The following is a 14,962-nucleotide window of genomic DNA, read 5'->3' on the forward strand; positions in this document are numbered from 1 at the left end:
TGATCTGATGGTGTCAAATTTGCAAATGACCTGGAGTTCAGCAGTTTCTCTTTGGAGTCTGGTCCTGAAGTTTTTTTGCTGTAAGATGGCTACCTTAACATCTGCTATTGTGTGGCCAGGGAGGTTGAAGTGTTCTCCTACAGGTTTTTGTATATTGCCATTCCTGATATCTGACTTGTGTCCATTTATCCTCTTGCGTAGTGACTGACCATCTACTCAGGACACTCCCTACACTAACACAAGAACAAATCAACATACCCTTAGAGCCCCGACCGGGGTTATTCTATCTACTACCCAAGATCCACAAACCTGGAAATCCTGGACGCCCCATCATCTCGGGCATTGGCACTCTCACTGAAGGACTGTCTGGATATGTGGACTCCCTACTCAGACCCTACGCCACCAGCACTCCCAGCTATCTCCGTGACACCACAGATTTCCTGAGAAAACTACAATGCATTGGTGACCTCCCAGAAAACACCATCCTAGCCACCATGGATGTAGAGGCTCTCTACACAAACATCCCACACACAGATGGAATACAAGCTGTCAGGAATAGTATCCCTGATGATGACACAGCACAACTTATTGCTGAGCTCTGTGACTTTATCCTCACGCACAATTATTTCAAATTTGGTGACAATATATACCTCCAGACCAGTGGCACCGCTATGGGCACCCGCATGGCCCCACAATATGCCAACATTTTTATGGCTGACCTGGAACAACGCTTCCTCAGCTCTCGTCCACTCACGCCCCTTCTCTACCTACGCTACATTGATGACATCTTCATCATCTGGACCCATGGGAAGGAGACCCTGGAAGAATTCCACCATGATTTCAACAGCTTCCACCCCACCATCAACCTCAACTTGGACCAATCTACATGGGAGGTCCACTTCCTAGACACCACAGTACAAATAAGCAATGGCCACGTTACCACCACCCTATACCGAAAACCCACCGACCGCTATGCCTACCTTCATGCCTCCAGCTTCCACCCCGGACACACCACATGATCCATCATCTACAGCCAAGCGCTGAGGTACAACCGCATCTGCTCCAACCCCTCAGACAGAGACCAACACCTACAAGATCTTCACCAAGCATTCTCAAAACTACGATACCCACACAAGGAAATAAAGAAACAAATCAACAGAACCAGACATGTACCCAGAAGCCTCCTGCTACAAGACAGGCCCAAAAAAGAAACCAACAGAACTGCACTGCCCATCACCTACAGTCCTCAGCTTAAACCTCTCCAACGCATCATCAGTGATCTACAACCCATCCTGGACAATGATCCCTCACTTTCACAGACCTTGAGAGGCAGGCCAGTCCTCGCCCACAGACAACCCGCCAACCTTAAGCATATTCTCACCAGCAACCACGCACCGCACCATAACAACTCTAACTCAGGAACCAACCCATGCAACAAACCTCGATGCCAACTCTGCCCACATATCTACACCAGCAACACCATCACAGGACCTAACCAGATCAGCTACAACATCACCGGCTCATTCACCTGCACGTCCACCAATGTTATATATGCCATCATGTGCCAGCAATGCCCCTCTGCTATGTACATTGGCCAAACTGGACAGTCACTACGCAAGAGGATAAATGGACACAAGTCAGATATCAGGAATGGCAATATACAAAAACCTGTAGGAGAACACTTCAACCTCCCTGGCCACACAATAGCAGATGTTAAGGTAGCCATCTTACAGCAAAAAAACTTCAGGACCAGACTCCAAAGAGAAACTGCTGAACTCCAGTTCATTTGCAAATTTGACACCATCAGATCAGGATTAAATAAAGACTGTGAATGGCTATCCAACTACAGAAGCAGTTTCTCCTCCCTTGGTGTTCACACCTCAACTGCTAGCAGAGCACCCCACCCTCCCTGATAGAACTAACCTCGTTATCTCCATACTGATTTATACCTGCCTCTGGAGATTTCCATTACTTGCATCTGAAGAAGTGAGGTTCTTACCCACGAAAGCTTATGCTCCCAATACTTCTGTTAGTCTTAAAGGTGCCACAGGACCCTCTGTTGCTTTTTACAGATTCAGACTAACACGGCTACCCTTCTGATACTTGATACCCATACTAGTTATAATCTAGCTAGCATGAGTAACAATAGCAGTGTAGATGTGGTGGCACGCACTTCAACATAGGCTAGTAAAGTACAAGTCCAGTATGCAAACTCTGGTTGATAGCCTGTTCTGAAATCCGTGCCATCATGTCTACACTGCTGCTGTGACCCAGGCAAGCTAGATTAAAGTTATTACAGGTATGCGTACCCATGATACAATCACATCTTCACTTGCAATGTAGACGTACACTAAGTGACCAAAAAAAAAAAAAAAAAATCCAGTGAGGCTGCAGCACTAATCTTTCTGGGAATTATACAGGAAACACCAGCAGCTTCACAATTACAGGTCTGAAAGCAACCTGACTATTTAAGCTAAAACAAAATAGAAATATATTTTTAGACCTGTGCATCAGTTGGAAGGTATGTTTTTTGCTGCTTACAGGTGCAAATAAATTGCTGCTTTGAAATAAACATCACAATTTAGCACAGCACTTATTGTCAAGAAAAACTTTTTATAGTAGAGTGGCTTATGCTTCCTCCCTTGCTCCCTCCTTTTTTCTCAGTAGCTGCTGTGATCATTTATGGGTGATCTGTGGCAATGTTTCTCAACGTTTTTGATACCAGGGACTGGCTAGATGCCTTCCTAGACTGTGCCAGGGAGATTTCAAGGACCAGCGTCGGTCTACGGACCGGTCGTAGAGAAACACTGATCCTAAGAGCATGGAGCAAATGGCAGTGAGTCTGGGGATCTGTGGACAGATCCTTAGCTGGAGTGAATTGCCATGGGTCCATTTAAGTCAGTTGAGATTTGTGTTGTATCTGCCTTCTGCTGGACTCCGACAACCAACCTATCCTGTTTAGTCCACTAAGCAGCTGTTGAACTGTAAGAACTTTTGGTTGCTTCCATCAAAGACTAGAATTGAACCTAGTGGTGAAAGGCTCTGTATCACAAGAGCTGAGCCATCCTCTTAGCTTGATTTCATTTTCTTTTGTTCTCTTGCTTTCCCTTCGTGTCTTGCCGACACATTCTCACTGTTACTCTTGCCTCGGTCAGCTTCCCAGTGTCTGGTTATTTTAACTGGAATAATTTTAACAGACTTAGCTGTTAGATTTGTATTTTTTCAGGCCTTATTTTACAGGGTTGTGTGGTGCTTCTTAACTTCCAGGATGTCCAGCCTATAGTGCTTAGCAAGTCTATGACTAGGGCACTGTGTTAATACAAATAATTAATAATATACCAGAAAATGAAAGTTCTGCATATTTTATGAAAAGTTTATGTAGATGTTGAAAGCTTGCATACTGGCTTATCTTAACTGCTTGGAAAAGAGTTTGAGACTCATGTCTTTTTAAAATGTATATTTCAATTCCCAAATACATTGCTGCTTAAATCTTAAGTGGCATCGGTGCTAGGGGCAAAAGCAGATGATTGACAATCCATGAAGAACAGGGAAAATGTTTGATAAGGCACATGTAGGGCCATGCTGGTTATGTCGAATACTGACCTTTCAGAGGGTCAAGTTTGAACACCTCTTTAGCTTTTTTCCAAGGATGGATTCGTTGTTATCTGCCATTATCTTCATTTTCTCTCCTTTGACACTTTGCTTTCCACCCACCCTATCCAATACTAAGATTCCCTAACCCTATACAGCTGTTCTCCTTGAAACACAGCTGAGGCACTTCCAAACAGAAAGATCTGTCATGAAATCCACACTGGGGCAATAGGTGGTCTGAGCTGACAAACCTGTGCCTTCGTGATCACCTTGGCCTTTTCTTCCAGTTTACTTTGTCATTCTATACAGAGACTCCGACTGTGACAAACTGAGATGGGACTAGGTGAGAGTTTCTCCACAGCCTAGCATTCCTGTCCCATTCCCTACAGGAAGTAGCTGTAACCTGTCTTTTTTGGGCTGATGTATTGTTATCCCCTCCCTAGGTTTTATTCTTCTCTTTTCCTTCCTTTAAAAGGGATGGTGCAAACAATGGATCCTGGACCCTTGTCACAGTCTTTCTTCATGTTGTATTAAGGGAAAGTTGTCTTTGCTTATAAGATACACAGACCACTGTGAAAAGTGAAGGTACTCAGATACTAGAGTAATAGGCTGCAGTATAAAATCCCGAGGTACATAAAGTTTGTATGTGAAACTGAATTGCTGGACCATGAAGAGGTTTCAAATGATCTACTCAATCCGCTTTCTGTTTTCTGGAAGTAGGGTGACCAGACAGCAAGTATGAAAAATTGGGATGGGGGTGGTGGGTAATAGTCACCTATATAACACACAGACCCAAATATCGGGACTGTCCCTATAAAATCGGGACGTCTGGTTACCCTACCTGGAAGTGAATTTTCAGCTAGTATTTTGACCCTATGCTTTAGAGACACAGCAACATCTGAAATCAAATTGAAAGGTCACCCTTGTCTCTAATATTTGTATATTTGGATAGTAATATCTTGGAATTTTTTTAGGTGTTTGCATCATTTTTTATATAAAATATGAATATTTTAGCAGCAGTTTGTTATGCCAGTATTCACAAGAGGCTTCTCCTGGCCTGCTTGTACTAAGAATAACAATCAAGATGTTCTGGCTTGAGTGATTAGTTGTTACGTGTCAGTTGAGCCTCTGATACTGGTTCCAGAGCTCTGAGCCTCCATCATCTTGGTACATTGCTGTTGAGCATAGTGACTTTTTGCTATTTACAGATGACTTTGCCTGTGTTGTGAGGACTTTCCTTTTAGAAGTTGAGAGCTAATTTTGTTTCGTATTTATTCACTTTGGGTCACGGGAGCAAGCACATGTGAAAAGTTCATTGGGGGTAGATCAGAGGCACAGTGTGGAGGTAGCCCATCTTTCATATCATACTTTGGCTAATACGTTTAATTCCCTGGGCATCTAGTTAGGTTTCCAAACCTTATGTGTAAGTGGATGGGTATGATTTGGGTGTGTGGCAGGGAGAGGGTGAAATTGATTATATAAATTAGAAAAGAGACGTATGGTATAGAGGAGGAGGTAGCAAACACACTGTAGGGAGAGAAAAAAGGATGGGGAAAAGGAAACCTACTCAGAAGAGGAATCCACAGAGAAAGTGACAGCATTACCACTGCTGTAGGAAAGAATCGGTGGAGTGAAGCCAGCAAGGGGAAGAAAGCTTACAAAAGTAAGAGAGATTATTATTACACAATAAACAGTGTACGCATGTTTTCTTTGCATTTTGCAGGTTTTGGCCTTGGTGCGTGGGTTCTGTCATGGAAGCACAGACATCTTTCACCATGGCTTCTTTGCTTAATTTTTGAGTATTGGCTAAATTTTTCAAGCCCTGGCAATAACTCAAGCAAGATCTGTGAATAGATTGGGTGTGGGTTACTGCCTTCCTCTTTAACGATTGTGTCCATGATTCTCTCTTCTGTGAGGATTCTGATGTCCAGGATAAATATTAACTGCAGTTATGGAACCACACAAACTTGTCATGAGCTGCACTTGGGTGGCTTTTGTATCTGAAATTCTGCATGACTGAGTTTTTCTTGAATGGATTTTTTCTTCCTACTCCTGCAGGGCTGCCTTGCAATAGACCATGAGCAGGTAATGCACAAGGAGCACCACTGGGAATCATGTCAGACGAGTCAATCTCAGGGAGTGATCCAGACCTGGACCCGGACTTGGAGCAGGAGGATATGGAAGAGGAGGAGGAGGAAGATGATGAGGGAATGGAGGAGGACAATGACGGGGATGACGAGGAAGACTTACTTGATGAGAATGGTGAGTGATTGTGGTTGTGAACACACACGCACACTTTACCGTGCATAATCACTGGAACTGCTAATTCTCAATGTATGGCTTGGGGGAGCCCCATGGAAATAAAATCTAAATAGAGAGGGGAGAAAACAAACCTCTGTTATGGGTTTTGCTGAGCATTTCAAGTGTAGAGATTGCTCATGCATCAAACGTTTCCCGAGGAAAAATGTTGGCTGTTTGAACTATTGCATGAATCCCTCTGTGGTGTTCTGTCTTCACTCTTTCTGGATGTCTGGGATTATTTCTGATTGCAGTGGCTGGAATTCAGCTTCATTTGTTTGTGGGTGGTACTGTCCTATTATTAATATTGACAGAGAGTCACTTGTTTTCTGCCTCTGAGAAACGATATGGATTAATCACATTTCAAAAATTTGCTGTTCAGGGTGAATGACTGATAAGAAATGAAATCTAGAGTACTGTAACAGATGCAGTTGTGAGTATTGGCATTCAGATACCGTTCTCCAAGGCTTCTGGTTATGTTTGTATTTAAACCTGGATTTGGAAAACCTTCATTTAGTACTGGTGGAATGAGATAATGGAACAGCCATGCTGTCCATCTAGTGGTTCTGGCTGTGATCTAATTTAGTTCTGTATTTTTAAGTCTCTAACAGAAACTGTCATAGGACTCCTGCTTTAGTTTCGAAGAAGTCTAACTTACAGCAGCGGGGCCTGTGGTTAGAGCAGGGGACTGAAAATAACAACTTCAGAAGTATATTCCTGGATGTGTCACTATGGCTGATTCTGTATGATCTTGAACCTGTCTTTAATCTTTCCAGGTCTCAGTTTCCTAATCTGTAAAATTATGATACTTTGCTGCACAGACTTGTAGTCTTAATTCAGGTTTGTAAACAACTTTGATATTCTTGAATCCTTATTAAAGAAATGCCTAACACTATTAAAAGGACACAGTTACGTCAACTTTGCCCCATAACTTAAGTTTTTTAAAAATAAACCTCAGAGCAATATATTTTAAAATTTATTTATTAAAATTCCAATGGAAAGTGTTTTTTTCTTTAAATAAAAATTCCTCTGCATCTATTTTGCAACCCATAAATTGCAGCATTGTGAAGATGGTGCATGAAATTGAAAGTGAAATTGACTTGAAACTGACTAGCCTATTTTCATTGCCTAGTTTGATGGAAATGGAAGAAGTACATAACATAAATAGTGAAAAACTAAGTAGACTTCCAAAATAATTTGTTTTGCCAATCTCATGTGCTATCTGTAAAGCAAATAAGGAGACCAAAAATGTGAACTTGTGTTCCTCTCTGCTTCTGTGATCATAGGGGTGCTTGTGCCAAAACCCACAGAACCCAGCTTTTGGCAAGTGGGGAGGGGGCAGCGCAGTATTATCTTGAGAGAGTTCCCTCTCTTTGTTGTGAATGCACTATGCGTTCTTACTTGCAGCAGGCTCCATCAACAGTGGCCTGCTAGGGGACAGATCCTTCAGTGGGGATCAGTGGGTTCTGTAAGCTGAACCCCCTGTTACATATGTGGGGTTGGGAGATGAAGACGAGTGAAAATTTGCTGAGTCTAGTTCTCTGTGACAGGTACCCAGGTTGGTGGGCATGGGGCCCTGACTTAAGCTGATACCATCCTATAAATTGGGTCTGTTACTGTCTGTGTACAATCCTAAATGAGGGATAGAGGAGGAATGCAATAGCCTCTGTGATTGTTATATGAAGTGTAGGTGTAGCCATGTCAATCCCAGGATATTAAAGAGACCCGGTAGGTGGGTTAATATCTTTATTGGACCAACTTCTGCTGGTGAGAGAGACAAGCTTTCAATCTTACACAGAAGAGCTCTGTGTAAGATCAAAAGCTTGTCTCTGTCACCAACAAAAATTGGTCCAATAAAAGATATTACCTCACCCACCTGGTCTCTGTAATTGTTAGCCCATCAAATGTTATCCCATTTAATCAGGGAATATTTGTGTCTAAGGCAAGGAAGGGCCTTATTGTGGAAAAAAGGTGCTGTAGGTGAGGGGAAAAATATAATTTTACTTACACTTTTTCTGCAGTGTTGGAAGATAGATGTTAGTCTGTTGCCTTCTACTTTTGACCCATGCTGAACTCCTTTCAGTTCTGGAAGGACTGTCTTTAAAATGCCACTGTGATTCCAAGGAGGGAAGATGGGTGACTTCCAATCTCTTCAACCGCTAATAGAGAACCACTGTTCTAGTGGGGATGGTTGTTTCAAGAGGATAGGGGGTAAATGTTGTATCATTTTTGCTGCTTCCCAGAAGATTTAAGAATAATGATTTAACAGCATTTCATGTGAGTGGGTGAATGTTGAGGGGAAAAGAGATCCCGAAGTCAATGAATTTTTTTTTTTCTTCCTCCTCTTTCTGGGCAGCATAAGACACTGCAGCTGCTCCTTGGGGAACACTATATTTTTATTAGATGATTCCATCTGCTATGGTACAGGAGCATAACAAACTTTATTGCTCTTTGCATTCTGCCTCAGATCTGTGATACAAGCAGTCTGAACAGTTCGGCATTTCTTGGTGTGTGACTGGAAACTGGGGGAGGAGGCAGGGAAAAAGTGGAGCCTGCCATAATAAAACTGGCATGGAAAGGAGGCTCTTCTGTTTATGGAGGTGGGGATGAAACAAAAGAAAGGACTTGCCTCTAGCCCAGGAGGGTTTTGAAATTAATCAGGAGGATTTGTATTTTTAAGCCCTGCTCTGTCTCTGTGCAAATGTCATAGTGATCCATGCTAGTAAATAATAAAGTTATAAATAAATATAAAAGCATTATCAATAGCCTATAACTCACCCAGCAAAATACTATTTGTAGAGCAGGAGGATTTATTTTGGTGGGAGGCTAGGTATGTAATCTCCCCCTTTTCTCCTTATTTTCCCTGCTAAAGGACTCTACATTGCTCCCTTTTATTTTGGCTGATTAGAACTGGATGCAGCTCCCTTTAGAGCCCATCAGCATTACTTCTAAGTCAGTTGGCGGGGAACTCTGAGTGAGGCAAGGTGTATATGCAGCTTGGGCGTATAAGTAATCTCCTCTCCATGCCAGGTGATTTACTTGCTAGTTAACATCCTGTGTATTGGCATGTATTTAAAAAAGAGATAACGGACAAGGTAGCCCAGGTGGGGTGGGGGAGGAGGGAAGGACAAGGCCACATTGCTTATTGTAGCCACACTAAAAATCAAACTGTTTGAATGACAGCCTTCTGTTGCTTGGGCCATCCTCTGCAGTGGAGTGGCAGGGTGCCCAGAGCCTCCCCCCCGCATTCTTGGGCGTCTGGGTGAGAAGGCTATGGAACATGGGGAGGAGGGTAGGCGGTTATACAGTGGATGCAGCGGGGGTCTGTGCTCTTGTTGGCTTTCCTGCAGCTCCAATAGATGCTTCATCATGTCCATTTGCTCCCCCAACAGACACTTCATCATGTCCGTTTGTTCCCCCATTAGCCTCAGCATCGCGTCCTGCCTCCACTCTTCGCGCTCACTTAATTCTTTCCTGGCCTCTGCCACTGAATGCCTCAATGCATTAAGCTGTGCCCTATCAGTGCGGGAGGACGGCATGAGCTCGGAAAATGTGTCATCGCGAGTGCGTTTTTTCCGCCTTCTAATCTGCAATAACCTCAGGGACCGAGATGATAAGGGGAGCATAGAAACATTCTACGATTCTGGGGGGAATGCATGGTCACCTGTGCTGCTGAGTTCGCCACGCTGACCAAATAGGAAATGAAATTCAAAAGTTCCCGGGGCTTTTCCTGTGTACCTGGCTAGTGCATCAGAGTTCAAAGTGCTGTCCAGAGCAGTCACAATGGAGCACTCTGGGATAGCTCCCGGAGGCCAATACCGTTGATTTGCGTCCGCACTACCCCAAATTCAACCCAGCAAAGTTGATTTTAGCACTACTCCCCTTGCCAGGGAGGATTACAGAAGTCGATTTTAAGAGCCCTTTAGGTCGACGGAACGGGGTTGGTTGTGTGGACGCATTCATTTTTAAATCGACCTAACGCGGCTAATTTCAACCTAACCCCGTAGTGTAGACCAGGCCTCAGCAAAATGTCTGTGTACATGACATGTCCTGTAGAACCTCACCAGCTCCTGTAAGAACATGTCCTGTATATAGACATTTTGCTAAGTCTGCAGTGGTGACACTGAAAATCCCTTCTGTGTTTTGAGAAGAACACTCTGTACTTCATTTTGATTTCTGTTTTTCTTTTCTAGTAAATCTGGCATGGGCCAGTTGACTGTATTACTAGTTTTCTCTGTGAACTTGTGTCTTGTGTTCTATTTGTGTAGAGCATATTCTGCCAGGGGTGTAAAGGAGGGAGGGAGGTGGCGTTTTAGTGTATACAGGATATACCTTAGTAAGTCTTGGAGGAACATGAAAAGATACTATGGGTTTAAGTAAAGACGAGGGGGCGCCTTTCTGGCTGACTCCAGCATTTTAATTAACCCCATGAACTGGGTTATCTAGTGTTACCTAAAAGATTTCCACTGGAGTGGGCGTGGCCTGAATGGTGATGTGGGAAGGAAGGACAAGGCCCTCCCTAACCCCCCCATCCCCTTTTCAGGGTATTACAGACTAACAATGCTTCAGGCTAGTCTGTCCGTCTCTCTCACTGTGTTAAGCCTTTCGAAATGCACAAACTCTGGTTCCTAGTCTTCAGTGATTTTTATAAAGGAAAGTTCCAAACAAAAGTGGTGTTCTTGCCTCCCCCACTGCATCTCTACCCCTATCTGCCCCAGCTTTCTGACAACGGCTTACTTTCTGAGAGAGTGGCACAAAGTCTGGTGTAGTCAAAATGTTATGAACCTGGAGTAATGACTTGCTTTACTTCTTTAAAAGGAGGTGATGTCACCAGAGCTCTCCTTCCCTTGAACCCACTGATTGGGGTGTTGGGTCTCGCTGATCTAGTAAAACAAGGTGGAATTATAACTACTACTTGGCCAAGGTCACCTAGTCAGTCAGTGATGGAGCCGGGAACAGAGTCCATGAATCTTAACTCTCAGTCCTCTGCTCTATCTTTTAGACAACACCCCCAATAGTGTTACCTGAAGCGTATAATGAACATAGTTAAACGCTTCCTTTTGGGGGGGTGGGCTTAAACTAAATATCAGCTCCTGGTTTAATTTTTCTTTAATTTCAGCAGGCATTTTACTAGCATATGCTGGTTTCACCAAAACATGGTAGCTCAGGATAAATCAAAGATGTACTTATTTTACTATATATTACATGTTGCAGGGGTGCAAGAGCAGGTTTGGAGGAAGATATTTTTAGTTAAATGCCAAGGTATCCTTCATTATTCTAAAAATAAGTTGTTTTTCTCAATATAGTTTAAAAATCCTCCTTCAGAAGCATGAGGCTGAAATCTGAAACTGTATGTAGATTGTAGTTGTGATAGTGCTTTCTGGCTTGCAAAAGGCATTGTAGGTATGGATAAATGTGTTCCATTACTGCATTTTTGCTTCCTATTATGTACTGTCTGGTTTATAATTGTTGGATTGCTCATGGATACTGTAATTGAGTGTCTAAGTGAATTAATGTGGGAAAGAAAACACCAAAATTACATGAACAAAGATCTAAAGGGAAAAAAGTTGATCAAATGTGTACCTATGGCCTGATCCAAAGACCATTAAAGTCGGTAGAAAGACTCCCATTGGGCTTTGGATGAAATTCTGTTTAAAAACAAAACCAAAAAAAACCTCCCAAACCAAAGTACATATAATTGCTGCTGAAGCATATTTTGTAGGTAGAATTTGATGTAGTTCAGAGGTTATAGATTGATTAGCAGCATCTAAACCATCCCTCCCCCCATCTTGTCCACGTGGGAGCATGGGACACCCCCATGTTCTTGTGTTTTTTTCCGTGATGGTGATGAAGTTACGGAGAGGGTGTGATGTTTTGGGGACCACGCAGACCAGTAAGGGGTTCTGTCACTAAGTGCTCTATGACCTTGGGGGCCTTCATGGTGGTTCAGATCCCTGATACCAGTAGCCAGCCCACAAGCATAAGGCCTCACCTTGGCTTTTATCAGGCCAGTTACTCCTTGCAAAGTGACACCAGGAAACCGCCCCCCCTCGCCCAGTCCTGAATCTCCCCAAATTCATCCTCCCTGAGTTCTAATTACCAGTACTTTTGACTGTTCCTCACTGGTTTGTCACCCCCAAAGACGTGAAACCAATCCCCCAGTTACCAACTTTCTTTGGGATACACACTCCACACACGCACACCAGAGACCTGCTTGGGGTAAAAATAAACCAAAAGGTTCTTTAATAGAAAAACCACCGATTCAAAGATGAAATAGAAAGAGAAAGGAAACATATACAAGTAACACGAAAATAGACATAAAAATGCAACTTCAGGCTTTATACTTCCATATTAGATAAAATCCTTTTTTTAATACAAGTTACTTAGTGCCTTTGAACAGGGGAATGCAAGGAGGACATACCTATTAGCATCTAGAACTAGCACAAACAATATTCTATGTGCTAGTACTATATGATAATTGGTATGTCCTCCTTCCATTCTTCTCAGTAACTTACAAGCAATCCAGATTTGTAGACAGCCTCAACTTGTTGATGAGCAATGGGGTGTGCAGAGAGCAGCTGTTAGAAATTTAGCAGTATGCGAGACAGCTGTGGGAATGAGGAGGAGTAGTACAGATGGCACGGAGTAGTTAAGATGGGAAAGAGAAGGAATGGTCTGGCTTGTAGAGAGTAGCTGTTGTTCTTCTGTAGCTCTTGTGGTCTGTCAGAAGACAGGATACTGGGCTAGATGGACCATTAGCCTTACCCAGTATGACCGTTTGTATGTTCTTATTGGAAGGTGAACAGCATGTAAGAAGTGGTAGGAAAGAAAAGGAGGGAACCATCACAGTTGGCAGAGACTATGTAACATGGCCATTGTCCAGCTGTGGAGATCTTTCTTACTGTGTGTCTGTGTAATACAGTTGGGATATAACAAAAACATTGGATCCAAAGAAATTAGTGGAGGAGCAATTTCCTAGTTACTCTGACAAGACTGGCCTCACAAAAGGATATTCCATAAATGGGCTTATCTATAATAAATTACCTCCCATGAAGAGATCATTTTATGAACTGACTGTTTCTGGCACAAGAACTCTACTTGAGTGTGCTGATGATATGTGGTGCATATTTGTCATGGTAAATGGTGATGACAACACTGGTTCTTTGCCTTGTATGGAAAAGTTCACTTCCACTCTCCATTGTAAGACACAGAAGGGAATGTGCTGTTTATTCAACCATGGAAAAGGAAAGACCTACGTCATCCTATTTCTTTGATGCATTAGTCTTTCATTTTCCTGATGTTGCATCCTTATAACAAACGTGTTGTGGAAACCGCCCTCTTGTCATTCAGATGTCTGCCTTTAAATCTTACTTCCTAGTTTCATAAATGTGTTTGCTCAGACTTTCTGCTCATGCTTGGATCACTTGTACCAATCCCATTCATGTATTGTAAGGCCTGCTGCAGAGGCCTCGGCCTCATGTTTAAATTTTCCTAATATATTTGTCCCTGTTGGCCATTGCAAGCTTTTCCTGGAGGAAGTACAAGACTGGGCTGGATTTGAATCAGTTACATGGAGATGAAAGGCTCTGCATCCCATTCCCTAGCCTTTGAACCATCCAATTCCTTCTTTTACCGAGTTGATAACTTCTTCTCAATAAGATGTATACAGGCAAGCCCTAATTACTATACAGACCTAATATGTTTCAAAGTTGTGATATACTCCAAAGCAGTAAAAATATTTTGATGCTTCTAAGTCTTCACTGAATTCGAATGCCATTGAAAATAAGATGCCTAATACCAATGGCTGTAATTGCACATAGTGCCAGTAGGTACTGCCCATGTTTCTGAAACAGACCTCTGAGTGAACTTCAGTCCTTAAATAAATGGATCATATTATACTATTCCACTCCTGGAGCCCCCCGCATATCTATGCCGGTATTTCTCAGTCACAGTCTGCTCTTGCTGATCCTCTCCTAGTATTGTCTACCAGTTGTTTCATGTTGCGGACTGTTGTTGTTCACGAAGAGATAGTTGACATTTTGTCAAACTGATTTCACATGCCACCTTTCTAGAGGTCGTATTGTTGCATTATATTGCTGTAGTGTTTAGTTTCTTGTGCTCCCCACTCTCAGTTGACAGAGTGAAAGACTTAAAATTATGTCCCCACAGTATTTTTCTTCACTGTAGCTAGGGCCCTTCATTTTCAGTTTTTAATTTATTTTATTTTTCCCGGAAATTTATCAGTGTTTATTACTATGACAACAAAAACAGGTGAAAATTGGTGGGGAAAAAAAACTTTTTTTTTTTTTTTCTAGGTAAATATCAGGGTTTATTTTGGTTGACGGAAGGACAGGAGGAAAAAGTATTCAGTAGATTAATGCTTTGATGAATGGAATTCAATGTGGTTTGCTGCAGAACTAAAACATGGGGCCACACTATTTGCATTGCTTACATGCAACTTCATCCTTTTCTCCAGTTTTTGTTTTTTGAAAACTTTCGAATATTTCCTTGTTCTGAAATGTATTCTGATTCAGATTTTCCTTTTCTTCCCATTTTAGTGTGTCACATCTTTAAACCGTTATCTTCTAACAACTTGAAATGTGTATGTGATGGGCATGAGATTCAGATGCGCACATGTGCGTGCCTGTTTGTTTATTGTGTGTATCTTCTAGACCAGGGGTAGGCAACCTTTCAGAAGTGGTGTGCCAAGTCTTCATTTCTTCACTCTAATTTAAGGTTTCACGTGCCAGTAATACATTTTAACGTTTTTAGAAGGTCTCTTTCTATAAGTCTATATTATATAACTAAACTATTGTATGTAAAGCAAACAAGGTTTTCAAAATGTTTAAGAAGCGTCATTTAAAATTAAATTAAAATGCTGATCTTACGCCACCAGACTGTTCAGCTCGCTGCCAGCCTGGGGTTCTGTTCACCTAGACCGGCAGCGGGCTGAGTAGGGCCTGCGGCCGGGACCCCAGACCTGGGGGTGGGTGTTTCAGGGGTCAGGGCAGAGGGCTGGGGGAGGGGGTGCAGGGCAGAAGGCTGGGGTGTGTGTGTGGGGGGGGGGTCAGGG

General features: G+C 42.6%; 1 protein-coding gene across 1 annotated transcript in view; it reads left to right on the top strand.

The window, feature by feature from the left end:
- Window positions 1-14,962, top strand: part of RAD54L2 (RAD54 like 2) — a 94,768-nt gene that overhangs the window by 34,520 nt on the left and 45,286 nt on the right. Inside the window, exon 2 of the mRNA XM_026656716.2 lies at window positions 5,650-5,853. Coding sequence (XP_026512501.1) covers window positions 5,706-5,853 — 148 coding nt within the window. The 5' untranslated portion in view covers window positions 5,650-5,705. The remainder of the gene's footprint in view (window positions 1-5,649; window positions 5,854-14,962) is intronic.

The sequence above is a fragment of the Terrapene carolina genome, unplaced genomic scaffold (genome assembly GCF_002925995.2).
Source record: "Terrapene carolina triunguis isolate 2854851 unplaced genomic scaffold, T_m_triunguis-2.0 Scaffold232, whole genome shotgun sequence".
Taxonomy (NCBI): domain Eukaryota; kingdom Metazoa; phylum Chordata; order Testudines; family Emydidae; genus Terrapene; species Terrapene triunguis.